Consider the following 16,833-nt stretch of genomic DNA (forward strand, 5'->3'; position numbering starts at 1 on the left):
ATGGCAATGTACCTGAGCCGGAAAAAACAGATTGTACTGACTGTGAGGTCACAAAAATGTTAAAAAGGCTGATACAATCAAGAATTTTAATTGATTTTAATTTTTACAGAAGTATGAATGATGTGGATGTGTTTAAATGTGTGTGCTGTTGGGAGAATGCTTTGTGCTCTGTTGAGGAAGGAGAACTAAACATTGCACCAGAATTAAACTAATTACTCATGTTTTACTCAATTATGAAACCATCTTAACACTTTATCTATCTATCTACCTACCTACCTACCTACCTACCTACCTACCCACCCACCCAGAATTTTTATGATATGTGACGTGTAAATAAAGTGTTGTAAAAAGTAAAAAAATCTCTCTCTCTCTGTATCTCACTCTCACTCATATGTATATTTAAGCAATATATATATATATATATATATATATCAGAATGAACCTGGACTCACAAAAGCCCTATGTAGATTAGATTGGATTAGATCCTCTGAGTTCATTTGTTCAGCTGTGTTTAAAAAAGCAGGTTTGTGTAAAGCACCTCAAACGTAGAACTGCTTTAATATTTGTGTAGTTCCAGGGGTTAATCAGCAGGGGTCAGTGCTGCCTTGTGCAGAGTTTTCTCTTGCTTTGACAGTTAGGATCTAAAGAGGTGAGAATTAAAACAAGTGCAGGTGGACTAGTACACTAATTCATTCTCCTTGTACAGAACTCTGTGTATGTGTGTGTGTGTGTGTGTGTGTGTGTGTGTGTGTGTGTGTGTGTGTGTGTGTGTGTGTGTGTGTGTGTGTGTGTGTGTGTGAGAGAGAGATGTTGTGCGACTTCTATAAAAAATATCTGAAAACTCTGCAGTTCATAGATTAACATCTGATCAGCACTTGATTTACTCTTGCAATGCCACTATCAATCCCATACATCTATACTGACTCAGCATTTTATAATGCAACAAGGCTTGTGTGTGTGTGTGTGTGTGTGTGTGTGTGTGTGTGTGTGTGTGTGTGTGTGTGTGTGTGTGTGTGTGTGTGTGTGTGTGTGTGTGTAAACTTTCAACATCCTCTAAGAGATACTACAGGAAAAATGCTTTCTTTCCTTTTAAGCTTCACCATTAAGGCTGCACATTGTGCCTTTGTGTTCCTTTGTGCACCTATAACTATATGATAATCAGAGAATTTCACAAACCTGCTAGCAGATTTATAACAGCTAAAATTGCACTTGCTTCTAATCTGTTTACTTTCTTTTTCTGACTCAGAAATGAATGCAGTTCTCCATCACACCACAGCTGCTGAACCCTGACCCTTTTTTTGTAAGGAAAGTGTTTTCACTGCAATTGCAACTCAGGCAGCTTTAAAGTAGGATTTCAAATAGTCTCTTTTTCTCTGATGGCTTTTATGGATGTGGTATAAAGGTGTCAGTGTATCAGCACATTTCAGTAACATGTACAAAGCAAAAAATGATGCCAGATCTGCAGACATAACCTGAGGAATATATCGAGCTGAGAGCAGAGAGAGAGAGAGAGAGAGCAGAGAAAGAGAGAGAGCAGAGAAAAAAGTAGAGAGAGAGAGAGAAAGAGAGAGAGAGAGCGAGATGAGAGAGAAATCGAGAGAGAGCGAAACAAATGAAAGAGAGAGAGAGAGAAAGAGCGAGAGCAAAAACAAAGAGAGAAAGGTTTATCAAAAGAGCGCGAGAGAAGAGAAAAAAAAAAGGAGAGAGAGAGGGAGAGAGAGGTAGGAGAGGAAGAGATGGAGTAGCGCGAAAGAGAGCAGAAAGCTCTTTTTCTAACTCTATCTTCTCTCATTTCTCTCTTTCCTCTCTCCTCTCTCTCTCCTCTCTCTCCTCTCACTCTCTCTCTTCTTCTCTCTCTTGCTCTTCTTCTCTCCCGCTCTCTCTTTCTCTCTCTCTCTCTCCTCTGCTCTCTCTCTCTTCTCTCTCTTCTCTCACCTCTCACACACACACACACACACACACACACACACACACACACACACACACACACACACACACACACACACACACACACACACACACACACACACACACACACATGCTCCCTTGTCTCTTCCCATTTTCAGTAAAGCCTCTGTGATTTTTTAACTTCTTCAGCGTACTCGTGTTTGTGTCGTCCTGCTGGAACCTTTATTTCACATCTGTGTAATCTTTAACCTGAGTATATGTAATTAGTGAATATTATACATTCACAAGCTGGAAAAAGCTGACGGACCTTTTTGTTAGAACTCCAGTAAAAATAAAACTAACTTGATTTATTACCGCACAGAAATAATTTAAATGATTATCAAACATATCCAGTTTTTTTTTGATGGTGCAAGTGTGGTGTTTAATTCTGTGTGTGTGTGTGTGTGTGTGTGTGTGTGTGTGTGTGTGTGTGTGTGTGTGTGTGTGTGTGTGTGTGTGTTTGTTTCTGGGTAGTAATTCTGGGTAGTATACAACAAGTTTATCTCTAGATGTTCAAAATTACACAGTATTTTATTTATGCAGGTAAATATCTTACTTTAAGAAAGAAATCTAATAATGTTTGAAATTGTTTAATTCCCTGTTGGATCCAGAGCTCACTTTACAATTTTGTGTTGCTTTTTTTGTGGGTTTTCTTCAGTTTGTCTGCTTTCCGTTGCATCCGTCACCTTCAGCCATGTTGGCTTGGGATAATCAACATTTTCATGGAGTGATAATGTAAAAAATAATCATGTACCTTGGATAAAAATGTCTACCGTTAAAATGACAGGACTTTGCAAAAATATCTGAATTGTTTCGAATTTGATTGTAGAATTACCAGCAAATAAAAATGAAGTGAGATGAAGTGAGAAAAAAGTTCCAGCATCATTTTTAAAGGTGACAGAATCTTTAAACAACAGGCTTCAAACCAAGATGTTGGCTTTTTTTTGTTCAAAATAGATTTTTGCTCTTTTAACTGAAGCAACATTTCTCTCTTTACATCTGGGTCATGCAAAGATCATGCCGTGCTCGTATTATTTTAAAAAATTATATAATCATGTTTTAAAATTAGACAGATGAATTGTTGAATTTTCCTTTTTATAAACTATGTGTCTTACATAAGTAACTGCAACTGTCTCTGTTAACAATCTGTTAACCCTTATTCCTTAAAGAAATTTTTTTAATTAATTAATTAATTAATTAATAATATTTGGAACATAGCCACAACCTGCTGATTGTTTGCTTCATGATGGTTGGGGGGGAGAGAGAGAGAGAGAGAGAGAGAGAGAGAGAGAGAGAGAGAGAGAGAGAGAGAGAGAGAGAGACTGTTTCTTCCCACCACGTTGAGGCACAAATACTGAATATTTGAACCCAAAGGTCACTCCGGTGTGTGTCTCGTCAGCACATATCTAGACCGATGACATTCCTTTTAAGTTTGTTAGGGTCAGGAAATTTATCCTGAGACGGATTGAACGGTGAAATGAATCAAACATCTGCCTTCTGTCACATACAGCCTGTCCGCAATTTTAAGTTGAAAAAGGACACCAGGGACAATTTCATTAAGGCAACGGCTCTCGAGTCAGTCCTAAGACCTCCTGGATTGTACACATTTTTGCCTTATGCCTTTGTTGTGTGAGGTGGAAGTGAGCAAAAATGTGGATTGACGACTGAATAATGGTCTGAAAGCTAGCACTAGGAGCCAAACAGGCTTATTATGCAAATGAACCACTGGTGACTCACTGGTTAAGGTTCTGTTTAACAGATCAGAAAGTCAGGGGTTTAACCTCCAGCACTGCCAAACTGCCACTGCTGAGCCCTTGAGAAAACCCTTAACCCTCTCTGTGCTGGGGTGCGGTTTCACGTCTGCCTTACCATCATACTATACTATACTATACTATACCACTTACTTACTTACAGTACCTACTTACTTACACTTACACTTACTTATACTTACTTACTTACCACTTACTTACCACTTCTCTGACCACTATAAACTCTGCAGTTAGAAGATATGTAAAGAGAAAAACTTCACTGTGCTGTAATATACAGTATACTGAGGTGACAAATCAAGGATTCTTCTTATACGTGACAAGGAATATTGTATTAATACAGAGTATTTGTTTAATTTCCAGAGAGAGAGAGAGAGAGAGAGAGAGAGAGAGAGAGAGAGAGAGAGAGAGAGAGAGATAGAGAGAGAGATTATGACTGGTGTTGTTTATTGTAAGTGTTTATTGGCTTTTTGGACTCCTTTATCATTTGTAATGTTGCTCCCATTTAACACAGTTCGGCTTAAGCCCAGACATTTTTAGGGTCATGATTGAGGACAATGTCCCGTCTGTTTCGTGTTGAGGTTTTGTTCAAACCGACCATCAAAAATATCCTCTCTAATGATTTTTTTTTTCTTTGGTTGTTGTGTTAAATCTTACCCAGATAGTGCTATTTTCTGATTGGCTATTGTGTAGCCTCTTTTTTTGATTAGCTGATAAGTGACAGACTTGACTAAGAACTGAGACGTGCTTGATTCCTGCCCGGTTCCATAGAGACAGCGCTGCGGCTTATTAAATCTATGATAAATAGTCAAAAAGTTTTTCCGCGTGAAAAATATGGTGTGGTGGAAGAGCGTGACAAAAGACCCAAATGTGTGACTGTCACTCTCAGTGCGTGACACTTGACAGCCCTGTTTTCATCTTTATAAAGTGGCAGAGAGAATAGAGGACGTTGATAGAACAGTTAAATATCATTGCTAATCTGCTAACAATCTACCACAAGCGACAACAGTAAAGGTCACAATACACTTACAGTAGACAAACTACAAGCAGCTTGTGTGATTTGTCGCGTGACTAGTGTGAGGATGGAGATGATTAAGATTTGCTTATATTCTGGTGTGGAGTATAACAAAATACCGGATGGGGATTTAACCAATGTCACCTTCTCAAAGTGAACAAACCAAATTATTGACTAGAGGCTTTATTTCTTGTCGGCATTATATTTTAATGGAGTATCGTTTCTGCCTCATAGACAGGGTTAATCTCTTTCTTTCTTATCTTGGTGTAGATGTGTGTTCTGTATTCCCTCTACATACCTGGTGTTCCCAGGATAGACTCCAGATCCACCAACCCTGAGCAAGATAAAGAGTTACTGAGGATGACGGAAATGAATACTAATGCCTGGCCAGGGGCAATGGTGGTTGTGGGGGCAGCAGTGGCTCAAATGATTAAGGCTCTGGGTTGTTCATTGGAAGGTTGGCATTTAACCCCCAGCAATGCCAAGCTGCCCTGTTGGGCTCTTGAGCAAGACCCCTTAACCGAAACATAGCTGCCCCTGTGCTCTGACCCTTAACCTCCTCAGTTGGGATATGTGAAGAAAAGTATTCCCCTGTGCTGTAATGTATATTTTGTGACAATAAAGGCTTCGATGCACCAATTTCATTCATTTCAACAGGTTATATTCCTTATACAATAATAAACACCACATGAGCTAAAGGGCTCTGTAGCTTCATCCTAGTGATCCATTTGTCTCAGTGCTGTGGTGTCCCTGTGCTCTGGCAGGTTGTGGTATGTCTAACCCGAATGTAAATGAAACCATGTAAATGTAAATGTGTGTGTGTGTGTGTGTGTGTGTGTGTGTGTGTGTGCGTGCGCGCGCGTCCATGGCACCGAATGCCGCCGGGGACATTTGGGAACGTGCGCGCGCGGTTCAGGGAGATTCGCACGCGCGCTCACTCCTCTATTCAGATACCGACTCTGCGCGTGTCTGTAGGGACAAAAACAAAGCAGCGCAACACAACACGCAGTTTCTGTGTGTGATTACGAATGTTTAGCGGATATAAGCACATGCATAGGGAATAAAAAAACAGTCGAGAAAACAAGAGCGAGGAAACAACACCGGAAGTGGGCGGTTAAAAGAGAGAGAGAGAGAGAGAGAGCGAGAGAGAGAGAGAGAGAGAGAGAGAGAGAGAGAGAGAGAGAGAGAGAGAGAGAGACGAATGAAAAAGTGCACAACCCGCTGGTGGAAGCGGACACACGGGCAGCTCAGGTTGTCTCGTCACGTTTGTCTCTGTAAATCTACCCGGAGTTTTTTTGCTGCACTTTTTATGCAACTCGACACATTTCATCACAAGGTGAGGCTTTGATCTGTTCATGCTGTTTTCCTTCGTATGCATGAAAAGTCAGCTTCGTAAACAAACAAACTGTCCAAATGGTGTGTGTGTGTGTGTGTGTGTGTGTGTGTGTGTGTGTGTGTGTGTGTGTGTGTGTGTGTGAGACGGTCAAGCATATCTGACACATATCTGTTTGACGCAACTTCGTACCTGAGTTATAAAACCGCTTAATTAACTTTTTTTTTTCAATTTAGATTTGTCAGTTTTAATGACATGAATATTTTAGACACGATTTATTGACTGAAAACGCACGCGCGCGCTCCAAAAACAGCCCACTGTAGGGTTGGCTGTGAAGCTGTCAAAGCGAGTGGGCCGTGTCCCAATCCGCAGTGCCTGCACTAAACATTGTAGCAAATCAGTACGTAATGCTCAGACTGTAGTCGGTACTTTTTAGTAGGTTAGGACGCGGTTTGGAACGGAGCCTCGCGACCTGCATTCCTTTCCCACATTCCTCACGAGAATAGCGGCGTCATTTAGTAGCCGATGTTTTATCGATATCGGTAATATTATGATCAGGGAATTCTTTTAAATATAACCGAGAGACGTTTGTGAATATGTAACGTACACCGAGCCGCAGAAAGGAACTTTCTAACGGTCCGAGTTACACCATTATGAAGTGACGTTAACTGGAATTACGACACTTGTCAGTCGCTTTAAAAAGCAAGGCTAAAGTTTAGCACGGTGATTAGCCGTCTCTCTCTCGCGCGCGCGCGCGCTCATTCTGTTTACAAAGTTATTAACGTATACAAGATTAAAAAATACCGAATTATCCAGAGAGAGAGAGAGAGAGAGAGCACGGTAATGCGCGTGGGTGTCGTGAAAGATAAAAATACATAGATATAAATAAAACGTCTTGATACTGAGTGACGTGTTGCTGTTACACTGAATGCTACTTCAGCACTTATTTGTTTTTAGCCGTTTAAACCGTTATTGTCGCACGAGCGGCTCTGTGGGTGTCGCGCTGCAGTAATAACACACGGCTCTGATCACGCGATCTAACAACTTTCACTCTTTTTATTGTTTAATGTGTATTTCACGATGGACCTGTTGTTTACTTTCAGTTTCACCAAAGTGTGTAAAAGACACGATCTGTAATGGGTTTTGATCTAATCTGGAACTGCTCTCTCTCTCTCTCTCTCTCTCTCTCTCTCTCTCTCTCTCTCTCTCTCTCTCTCTCTCTCTCTCTCTCTCTCTGTCTCTCTCTCTCTGTCTCTCTCTCTGTCTCTCTCTCTCTCTCTCTGCCTTTCTCTCTCTTTCTCTCCTTCTCTCTCTCTCCTCTCTCATCTCTCTCTCCGTCTTTTTCTCCCCCCCTCTCTCTCTCTCTCTCATCTCTCTTCTCTCGTCTCTCTCCCTCTTCTCTCTCTCTCTCTCTGCTCTCTCTTTCCCCCCCTCTTTCTCTCTCCTCTCTCTCCCTCTCTCTCTCTCTCCCTCATCTCTCTCTTCTCTCTCTCTCTCTCTCTCTCTCCTCTCTCTACTCTTTCTCTCTCTTCCTTTCTCTCTCTTTCCTTTCTCTTTCCTCCTCTCTCTCTCTTCGCTCTCTCTCTCTCTCCTCTCCTTCGTTTCCCCCCCCTCTTTCTCCTCTCTCTCTCCTTCTCTCTCTCCTCTCTCTACTCCATGCGTCTCTCTCTACGTCTGTCTTCCATTCCAGTCTCTCAACGTCGTGGCATTTAGTTGGTGCTCTACTCGTCTCTCTTCATCTCGATTCCGTCTCTCGCTCTCTCTCTCATCTCTCTCTTTTTCCCCCCGCCGGCTCTTCTCACTCTCTCTCTCTCTCTCTCTCTCTCTCTCTCTCTCTCTCTCTCTCTCTCTCTCTCTCTCTCTCTCTCTCTCTCTCTCTCTGTCTCTCTCTCTCTCTCTCTCTCTCTCTCTCTTTCTCTCTGTCTCTTTTTTAAATAACAGGGACATTTTATTATTATGAGAAAACATCTCATTACCACAAGAATACATTTTGTTATTATGAGAAAACATCTAATTACCAACAAAAACTAACTTGTTACTAGAAGAAAATATTGTTATTACAAGGAACATCGTGTACCTGAGATAACATTTCATTATTATAAGTTACCCTCTTGTTACTATGAGAATACATTTTGTTATTTAGAAAACATATCATTACTACAAGAAGTTAATCGGAGAAAACGTCTCATTGTTATGAGAAAATGTCATTATTCAAGAAGACATTTTGTTATTCTGAGATATCATCTCTTACTATTAAAAACATTTTGTTATTACCAGATATCATCTCATTCATGTAAGAAAACGTTTTGTTATCACGAGATAACATCTTTTACTATAAGAAAACATTTAGTTACTACAAGAAATCATTAATACTATGAGCAAACATCTCGTTACAGAAAACATTTTGTTATGAGATATCTTCTTATTAATTCAAGAAAAATCTTATTTTGAGAAAATGAGATAACATTCTGTTTCTGCAAGAAAGCATTTGGTTAGAATGAGATAATATCTTGTTTCTGCAAGAAAACAATTTTGTTATTATGGCAATAACATATTGTTTCTGCAAGCAAACATCTAGTTACAAGAAAACATTTGGTTATAAAATGAGAACATTTTGTTACTACATGAAAAGAGATTGTTATTACAAGATATTATCTCATTACTTTAGGAAATCGTTTTATCATGACAAGAAAAGCTTCTTGACAAGAAAATAACTTGTTATTATGTGAAATTTCATTTTGAGATAAAGATATCATACAAACAATGTAACTGATCCCGTTTTTAGCCTCCATGGCTACCAGTGCATTCTGCCAAAAGACACAGTTGACGACAAAATTATTTGAACATCGTGATTAGTACACACACATTAGGAAGGATTTATAATCCTGGAGTTTATCCTGAACCATGCTGATAACTAAATGTTGTGTGAATTAACAGTAATACAGTCAATGTCAGCCTAAATACACATCACAGACTTCATGTTGAAAACGGCTGATCCGGGAGATCACACACCAGCATCTGTTCAGCATGTATAGTAAGTTTGTGCACATCTCTATGGCCTCAAGCATAACCTCCAGACATAAAGGCCATGGATGAGAGTGTAACTGGAGAGGTTATCTGTCTTTATCAGTTTTGGCCAGTTCACTGACTGCTGTGCTGAGCAGTTTGTTTTAAACTTCCATAGGAGCGTTTAACAGAGCGAGATTCTTATCTCAGATGCTGATAAATTTGTTGTTATACGTGCTGCATGCCGACTGATGACCTGGCAAGTCTCAGCTGTTACAAGCACTAAATAAGTGCATAAGCTTCATAAAATAATAATAATAATAATAATAATAATAATAACAGTAATAATAACAATGGTGCTGCACAACAATTACACACATTAAAAATCATAGTATACAAAGAACCTAATTTCTTGCATGGCTAAAATTGTCTACATGTGCGTGTTGCATTTCACCCGAACATCTCTCTCTCTCTCTCTCTCTCTCTCTCTCTCTCTCTCTCTCTCTCTCTCTCTCTCTCTCTCTCTCTCTCTTTCTACCTCAGATCAAAGCTTAAAAAAATGACAACTTTTGTGTCCTGCAAATATACTGTGGACTTGTTTTAAGCTCCTAGCTAATCATTTTTAATTTGATTTTGATCTGTGATTTGTTTCAAAATAAACTCCTGCTTGTTAGCTGTGTTACTTCAACTCAAGTATTTGTGGTAAAAGTTTAAAAATCTAAAAGTCTTCTAATAACAATAGTAATGCAGTAGAGACAAACTATGTGATTATCTAAACTCATACTGAATATTTGTGTTTTTGTTGAGTCAGCGTTTAACATTAAAAAACCTAGAGTGAACCTAAAGTAGGTTCCCTAAACACCATGTGTTTATTGCTTTCAGACTGCTTTATTTAGCTATTTGGTGTGTGTGTGTGTGTGTGTGTGTGTGTGTGTTGGGATTGTCTTCAAACTGTAGACCACACACAATTTGGCACAGCCATCCTCTAAAAGCAACAGAATAAACAAACAAACCGAAGAGGTTGCAAGCCAATTTTTGAAGTAGTCCAGTGACGTTCTAACACATGTAATGAGTCACTTGGCAGGTTTTTATTGCGATTGTTTTTTTTCTTATGGTAATTGCTGCAAAGCAGTCTATGCTTTTTAAATGGCAAATGACACGATTCATGTTGGATTTTTACTGTTATAGTGAGTGGTGAGAGTGTGTGAGAGAGATAGATACACACAATCAAACTAAACCAAAAACTAACTTGCTCCTTATCATCTCTGTTAATACGCTAGGTTTTCTGGAATAACTACGGTTCGGGTTCTGGGTTTGTACCATGTCTTTAGGGATTAGTATGTTTAATGTAGCGTCAATGTTAGGAAGAATGTCCAACATTTTGATTTAATGCCTGCACATTCCTTTGCAGGACACCTGAGGGGGTTATCTTTTCTTTGTGGTTCTGTATAAGGCTAGTTACTAATTACCACCTGTTGTTTTTTTTTTGAAGAGTAAATGGACAGATTTGTCAGATTTGTTTTACAGCTTTGTAATCTTGTATTGCTTTAGTCTTAAAGCTGAGCAGGCATCGCTGATATCCAGTTCGCACTAATTTTTCAGTGTCACATGTTTCCCATTTTGCTATCACACACACTTTCATGATGTGCAGTGTTTTGTCTCCTGATGCTACCGAGCTGTTTGTGTACGTTTTGGTTTTCACATGATATGAGGCACACGCTGTTAAATTTCTGAATGGGTGTCTGTTGCTAAGCAACTACCTGTAACTTTCTAACACCACATTCTTGCAATGTACCACAGAAGCAGTGCTAATACAGTATATCTCCTTAGCAGGGTTTTTTTTTTATAAAACTGGGTCAAAACAATGCTAACCTTCTATCTAGGTGTGAAACGGTCCTCTACCTGGGGTAAAAGCAGGGTTTAGAGCATTACCTGGACATTGTGTATGTGCATTGTGTAAAGTTCTTATATACAGTATGTTGTTAGAACTTAAATCACCAAGACTCTAGTCCAGTGTTTGAGCATTTGTGTGTTACAGTATATCTTCTTTCTCTTCTTCTGTCTCATGTCAGCGTTTCTTCAGCTTGGAGCAGAAGCACTGCCGAGCTGGCGCTGATTGGTTGTCCAGCTCATCGTATGAGAAATCAGGAATGTGTGAGCTTTGGCAGGGGATCTGTAAACCAAGAGGTCAAGGGTGGCACCTTACTGAAATCCACAACCATAAATACTCCTGATCGTATTTCATCTCCAGTCACGCTGAAGCTGCGTGCTGTTACACATCCCGGCTGTACGCACTCATTTCTCAGACTCATGGGGCTATTGAGCTGATATTTTTGGTTGAGAATCACCACAGCGAGTGCTGTCATCTGACTCGAGTCTAGAAAACAACATTCTGGGTTTAATTGCCAAGTTCTGGAGTTAGTGATGAGGGTTTCCACATCACGATGTTTGAAGGTGTTGCTGTGACACACAGAATGAATCACTAATCAAGTTTAGGTTTTGCAGAAAGCAGAACAGACGTTCCGCATTTTGGAAAGTATTTTTTTTTGTTCTATATAACTTTTTATATATAACATTTAAGAAACAATTTTTAACACACAAAAAAAAGGAGAGAAACCATTTTAACAACGTAAAATACGACCATGAAAACACACACACACCATATCAGCTGTTTACAGTCTGAATTTGTGAATAAAGAAATGTCAGAAATCCTAAATATTCATTTTTAATGAATAATCTGATCAAATCAAATTTTACAATATTTAAAACAGTACAGAATTATAACAATTAACATCCGCTCGAATTGTTTTAAAACAATGAATTAAATGAATGAATAAATAAATCATAGTAACATAGTAAAAATAATAAATGTTTGAGCCAATACATTTAGTGAATTTGTTTTCACTAATTAGCAAAACATATAAACCAATAAATAATTCTAGCAACATTTACAATTGTAACAAAACAAAAAAATCTAAAAAGGAATTAAATATCATCGCATAGCATCATAACATTAGCAACATCGGGAGCTTTCGATGCATTTGCTATACAAACAAACAAACAAACAAACAAACAAACAAATAAATAAATAATCAGTAAATAATATTACAATCTTATCATTTTAAATATCTAAAACAAAGTTATAACATCAAATCAGCAGCTTCCAAATTTTTTTTACAGGTATTCTGAAAAGATACGATGATACGCACAATATCAAGGATACAAGGAATGCATCATGACATGATTTATTCCAATACAGATTTATCATTGGTATATCATTGTATAGCTCAACCCTACACACAGTGTCCTCAGAGAGGTGAAGTGGAGGCGGGGCGAGGCAGGAGGGCCGGGGGCGGGGGGTTGGGCACATGGGGGGCGGTATCTGTGTACTCAACCTGAAGGCAAATTTGTGTTCTATATGGACACACAGTCAATGTGTGTGTGTGTGTGTGTGTGTGTGTGTGTGTGTGTGTGTGTGGGTGTGTGTGTTTATGTGACAGAGAGAGAGCAGTATGTGTGCAGCTGTTTCCCAATAGGAAGTTGCTCTGTTCTCTGCAAGTCCTGTTGCTAAAAAAGCAAGAGCATGTAAAAAAAAAAAAAAAAAAAAAGAGAGAGAGAGAGAGAGAGAGAGAGGGAGAGAAGCTAAAATGGAAGTCCACAGAGATGGATTGATAGGCTGGGCGACATGATGACAGGTGTGCATCACAAGAAATGCTTCCTTCTAAATTTTTAGCCCGGAAAGACGACATCTGTTTTTTTTTTGTTGTTGTTTTTTTTGCCTTGCGTGCGTGTGGTGCGTAAACTACACAGAGATCTATTTACATCACACCTTTCACACCTTCTATATACTGTAAGAGTTATTTAAAATGATAAGCCACAATAGAGTGATGATTATGCAGTGTTTGTACAGTTATAATACTCACAGCAAACCCAAGCATGACCTTTATTTGCTCTCCCGCTAATATTCACGCCATGTTTGTTACCCGCGAGTCTTTTGTAAACATCTAGCAAGCGCTAGCTGCTGTTTTTGTCTGTTTTGGGTGTTCCGTTGAATATAAGAGTAGCCAAAATGTAAATGTTTCTACATCAATCTAGTCAAATTAAATAACATACCGATCACTGATTATGGGCCAGGCTTAATTTTAGCTTTGATTTTATAAGCTAATGGCTAGCTATGTACACTCACCAGAGGCGACATGTCTGCTTTTTATTTTGTTGCTCTTTACAGTAATTGCAGGTAGGAACTGAAGCTGTGGAACACTCTGGACAGGGCACAATCTCAAACACACTATAGACAATATAGAGACAACTATGAGCATACAATGCATGTCTTTGGACTGGGGAATGAAACCAGAGTACCCAGAAGAGAACATGGCAAGAATCAAACCTCCTTGTGTTTTCAAAAATAAAGTATTGTGTGGTTGCACTGACACCTCATACAGAGCACAAGCAGTTTGGATTGGTCCAAAGGTCACCATGACTATGCAAGCATGACACTTCTGCTCCATGATTATGTTGTATGTTGAATATATTCATAGCATTTTTATTGTCACATGTACAAACACAGAGTAATTCTTTTCTTTGAACATCTGAGCTTGTAGGTAATCTGGAGTCAAAGCGCAGGGTCAGCCATGATACTCTGGGGCAGAGAGGTTTAAGATCCTAACTCCGGGTCCTGACAGGTGGCTGCTTAGCCGTGTCAAGGCTTGAACTAATGAACTTTTGATCAGCTTTAAATCGCTGAGTGACCGCTGCCACAGTAGGTTCCGTGCTCACAAAACCTTAGCAGAACTAAATATCATGATACATGAAATTTGTGTAATGAAAATGCAGTTTGTATATTTGTAGATCAGGCTTTAATGACTTGGATGTTTTCACACTTGGATTTTTCCAGCTGTTTGAATCCTAAGTTTTCATAGGATTGGTGAACTTGTGAGCAGTCAAAAGGTCTGAACCCTGCTTCTCTCGAAAACTGTGGTTTAAAGCTAATGTCTCTGTGATAAAAGTTCTAATGACCTGTGGTAGAATTCACATCAGCTTTGAATCCATGTAACCTGATTTGTTTAACTGAACATTAATATTTTGTTTCTACTTTTGTAGAGTTGTTATTGTTCTTGATATACAAAAGATGTTTGTAATGCCGACCGAGGCATTTATTCTTTGTTCTGTGACTGCTTAAAATCTTCTTTTATAACAGATCAACTACAGTTTTGTAGGTATTCTTGCACAATAAGTGGTGGTGTTGGCACCAATGGTAAATAATATAAATCAGCAATCCTAGTGTCTACCATTTTGTAAACCTGGGAGCACAAACATGGAATTGTGCAATCAAGCCACAGTTCGGATGTTTTTCTCCCTAAACGCACATAAAAGCCCCGCTCCCTGAATCAGTCAAGGATCTGTCCTGGGTGCGGGCTTGAAAACGGCAAAAGCCAAAAACAGCAGTTCATACTGAGAAACAGCATGCGATTTTTGACAAGGAGTCCTGCGGCAGCTGCGGCGTTCCTACATTCGGTAAAGGATGTTGGTCATCTTTGAAGCATTCGTCACTTTGTGGAGCTGGTGCATCTCTAGATGCCACAGGATCCTAACAGGGTTGGCCTCTTCTCACTGAAGGTCTGAAATCTTCATGACACAGAACACAACTGGAGTTGGTACAATCTCTGGATGCCTCAGAATGGGTAGATAAAGAGAAGCAAGTGGAGAGGAATTAGCGTAGCTGCTGTTCATAATATTAACCAGCACTAGATTATAATGTGCATACACAGAGTCCTCTGTTTTTCACTCATGTATCACCACATACTGGCATTATGGCTTGCTAGATTTTCAACCATGTTTCAGGGATGTTGCTAATTCAGACTGATCAAAAATCATCAAGCATTCTTCATCAGTAAGAGACAAGCATGTGGCTCTCTGTCACACTCAACGTTGCTGTTGGTCGCCTCAACCGTAGCATTTGCGCCATAACTTTAAAAACACAGACTGTAAAAATCTAGCACACTGGTTCTTAACCTGGGATCCGGGGACCTCCAAAAAGTTCTAGGATGTCGACCTTTAAAAATGTTGACGGATGTGGGTGAAAGCGGTAGTATGAAATCAGCTAAAGTTTTAGTTTTTGGTAGATCACGAACCTAATGTGAAATCTGTATAAATTTGGTGGTGTTTGTGTGAGTCAAAACATTTCAACACGCCGACACTCTCGTTTGAATAAGAATCAAATCACGGGTCTCACAAGCCTTTTAAATTTAGGTGAGTAAAAGGAAAAAAAGATGGTTAGTGTTATGAAATGTTGAGTTAATGCAGAAACTTCCCCAGAGGAAATGGCATGCTTGTGTCTATATGGCTCTTTTTCTCTCTCCAACTGACTTACTGGCTTATCTCTATTCACCCTCTGATTCTTCTTCATTGTCGTTTTGTGTGTGTGGGTGTGAGAATGTGAGAGAGTTTCTGGGTTTGCACTTTATCTGATGAGCCATGTTTGTTTTATGTCAAACTCTTTTGCAAGTGACCTTGACTAAAATCCGCTCACTTCTGTAGAATGCATATCTATCTATCTATCTATCTATCTATCTATCTATCTATCTATCTATCTATCTATCTATCTATCTATCTATCTATCTATCTATCTATCTATCTATCTATCTATCTATCAAGGATGAATATATACTTTTTAAACGAATATAGAAAATATGTAAAAAAAAAAGAAAAAAAACGGAAATTTTATTGTGATTTGTATTGTTCATGGCTCATATAAAAGTAGACACTCATTCCTATTTCTTTTTTTAACCCAGGCTACTAGGTTTAAGTGTTATAAATTGTATACAGTGATTTTAGAGATTAAAAGTATCTTAATTATGAACTTTTTATTTTTTAGTCTATGTTGCTATACTTCTGTATGTCCAGTGTTTTAAAGCGCTATACAAATAAATTGAATTGAAATTACTATTCGAAAAGCTTTATTATATTAAAAATGAGCAATATCGTTAGGAACAAGTAGCAGAAGTAGCAGGAACAGTAATATTTATGTAGCATTTCTTCCATCTTTAACTGTAGTAATGTGGTATTATTGCTGGCACTTCACCTGCTGCCCTAAAATCATGAATAAACCCAACTTGAAGATAAACTTCACAAAAATTTTCAACTCACAAGTGGTGGTCAAGATCATGGATTACTTTACGTTTTATTTTTGAAAACTTATAAACTTGAGTTCAATATACAAATCTCTGAAAATGAGAGTTTAATAGAAATAATTTTACATAACTTCATCATGTTTTATAGTGCTGAGAAACCATCTGTATAAAACTTTGGAAAGTCTGTGCTAATGCTATCTCTAGGTATCATGCTAATTCGCTTGACTCAGCTATGTGTATATTAGCAGGAATGGGGGATGTTGAATTTTACAAACTTCTTGTCTTGCTTTCATGGGCTTGATGACAAACACTAAGCTTTCTATGATTGTTGTGCTAGCAGCATATGGTTTATAAGGCAAGTGGTGGTGATTAAGATTTGACTGACTTTTTTTTATTTTTTATTTCATGAACTCAAAGCTCCGCCCCAGAACCTACCAGTTTCCCAACAAACTGACACAGGTGCAAACACACTGAGGGAAGTATGTATAAAAAGAGGACAGTTGAAACCCAAACAAACAGGTCGTCACGACCCACAGTTTTCCAAACAGTTTTTCAAGCTCTTCATATTTTCAAGACATAAACAAATGCCTATTGCACCTTTAATTAAACACAAAGAGCTGTCTAGATAGAAATAAT

The 16,833-nt window shown here is 38.7% G+C and overlaps 1 protein-coding gene across 2 annotated transcripts in view; it reads left to right on the forward strand.

The window, feature by feature from the left end:
• The first annotated feature begins 5,903 nt into the window (after nucleotides 1–5,903).
• stat5a (signal transducer and activator of transcription 5a) overlaps nucleotides 5,904–16,833 on the forward strand; it is an 86,171-nt gene continuing 75,241 nt past the window's right edge. For both annotated transcript variants that reach the window (XM_047800893.1, XM_047800892.1), the window contains exon 1: nucleotides 5,904–6,064. Coding sequence is in view for 1 of the 2 variants with exons in the window: in XM_047800892.1 (XP_047656848.1) it covers nucleotides 5,930–6,064 (135 nt within the window). In the remaining variant the exon portion in view is untranslated. The remainder of the gene's footprint in view (nucleotides 6,065–16,833) is intronic.

Source organism: Tachysurus fulvidraco, chromosome 15 (assembly GCF_022655615.1).
Source record: "Tachysurus fulvidraco isolate hzauxx_2018 chromosome 15, HZAU_PFXX_2.0, whole genome shotgun sequence".
NCBI classification, from domain to species: Eukaryota; Metazoa; Chordata; class Actinopteri; order Siluriformes; family Bagridae; genus Tachysurus; species Tachysurus fulvidraco.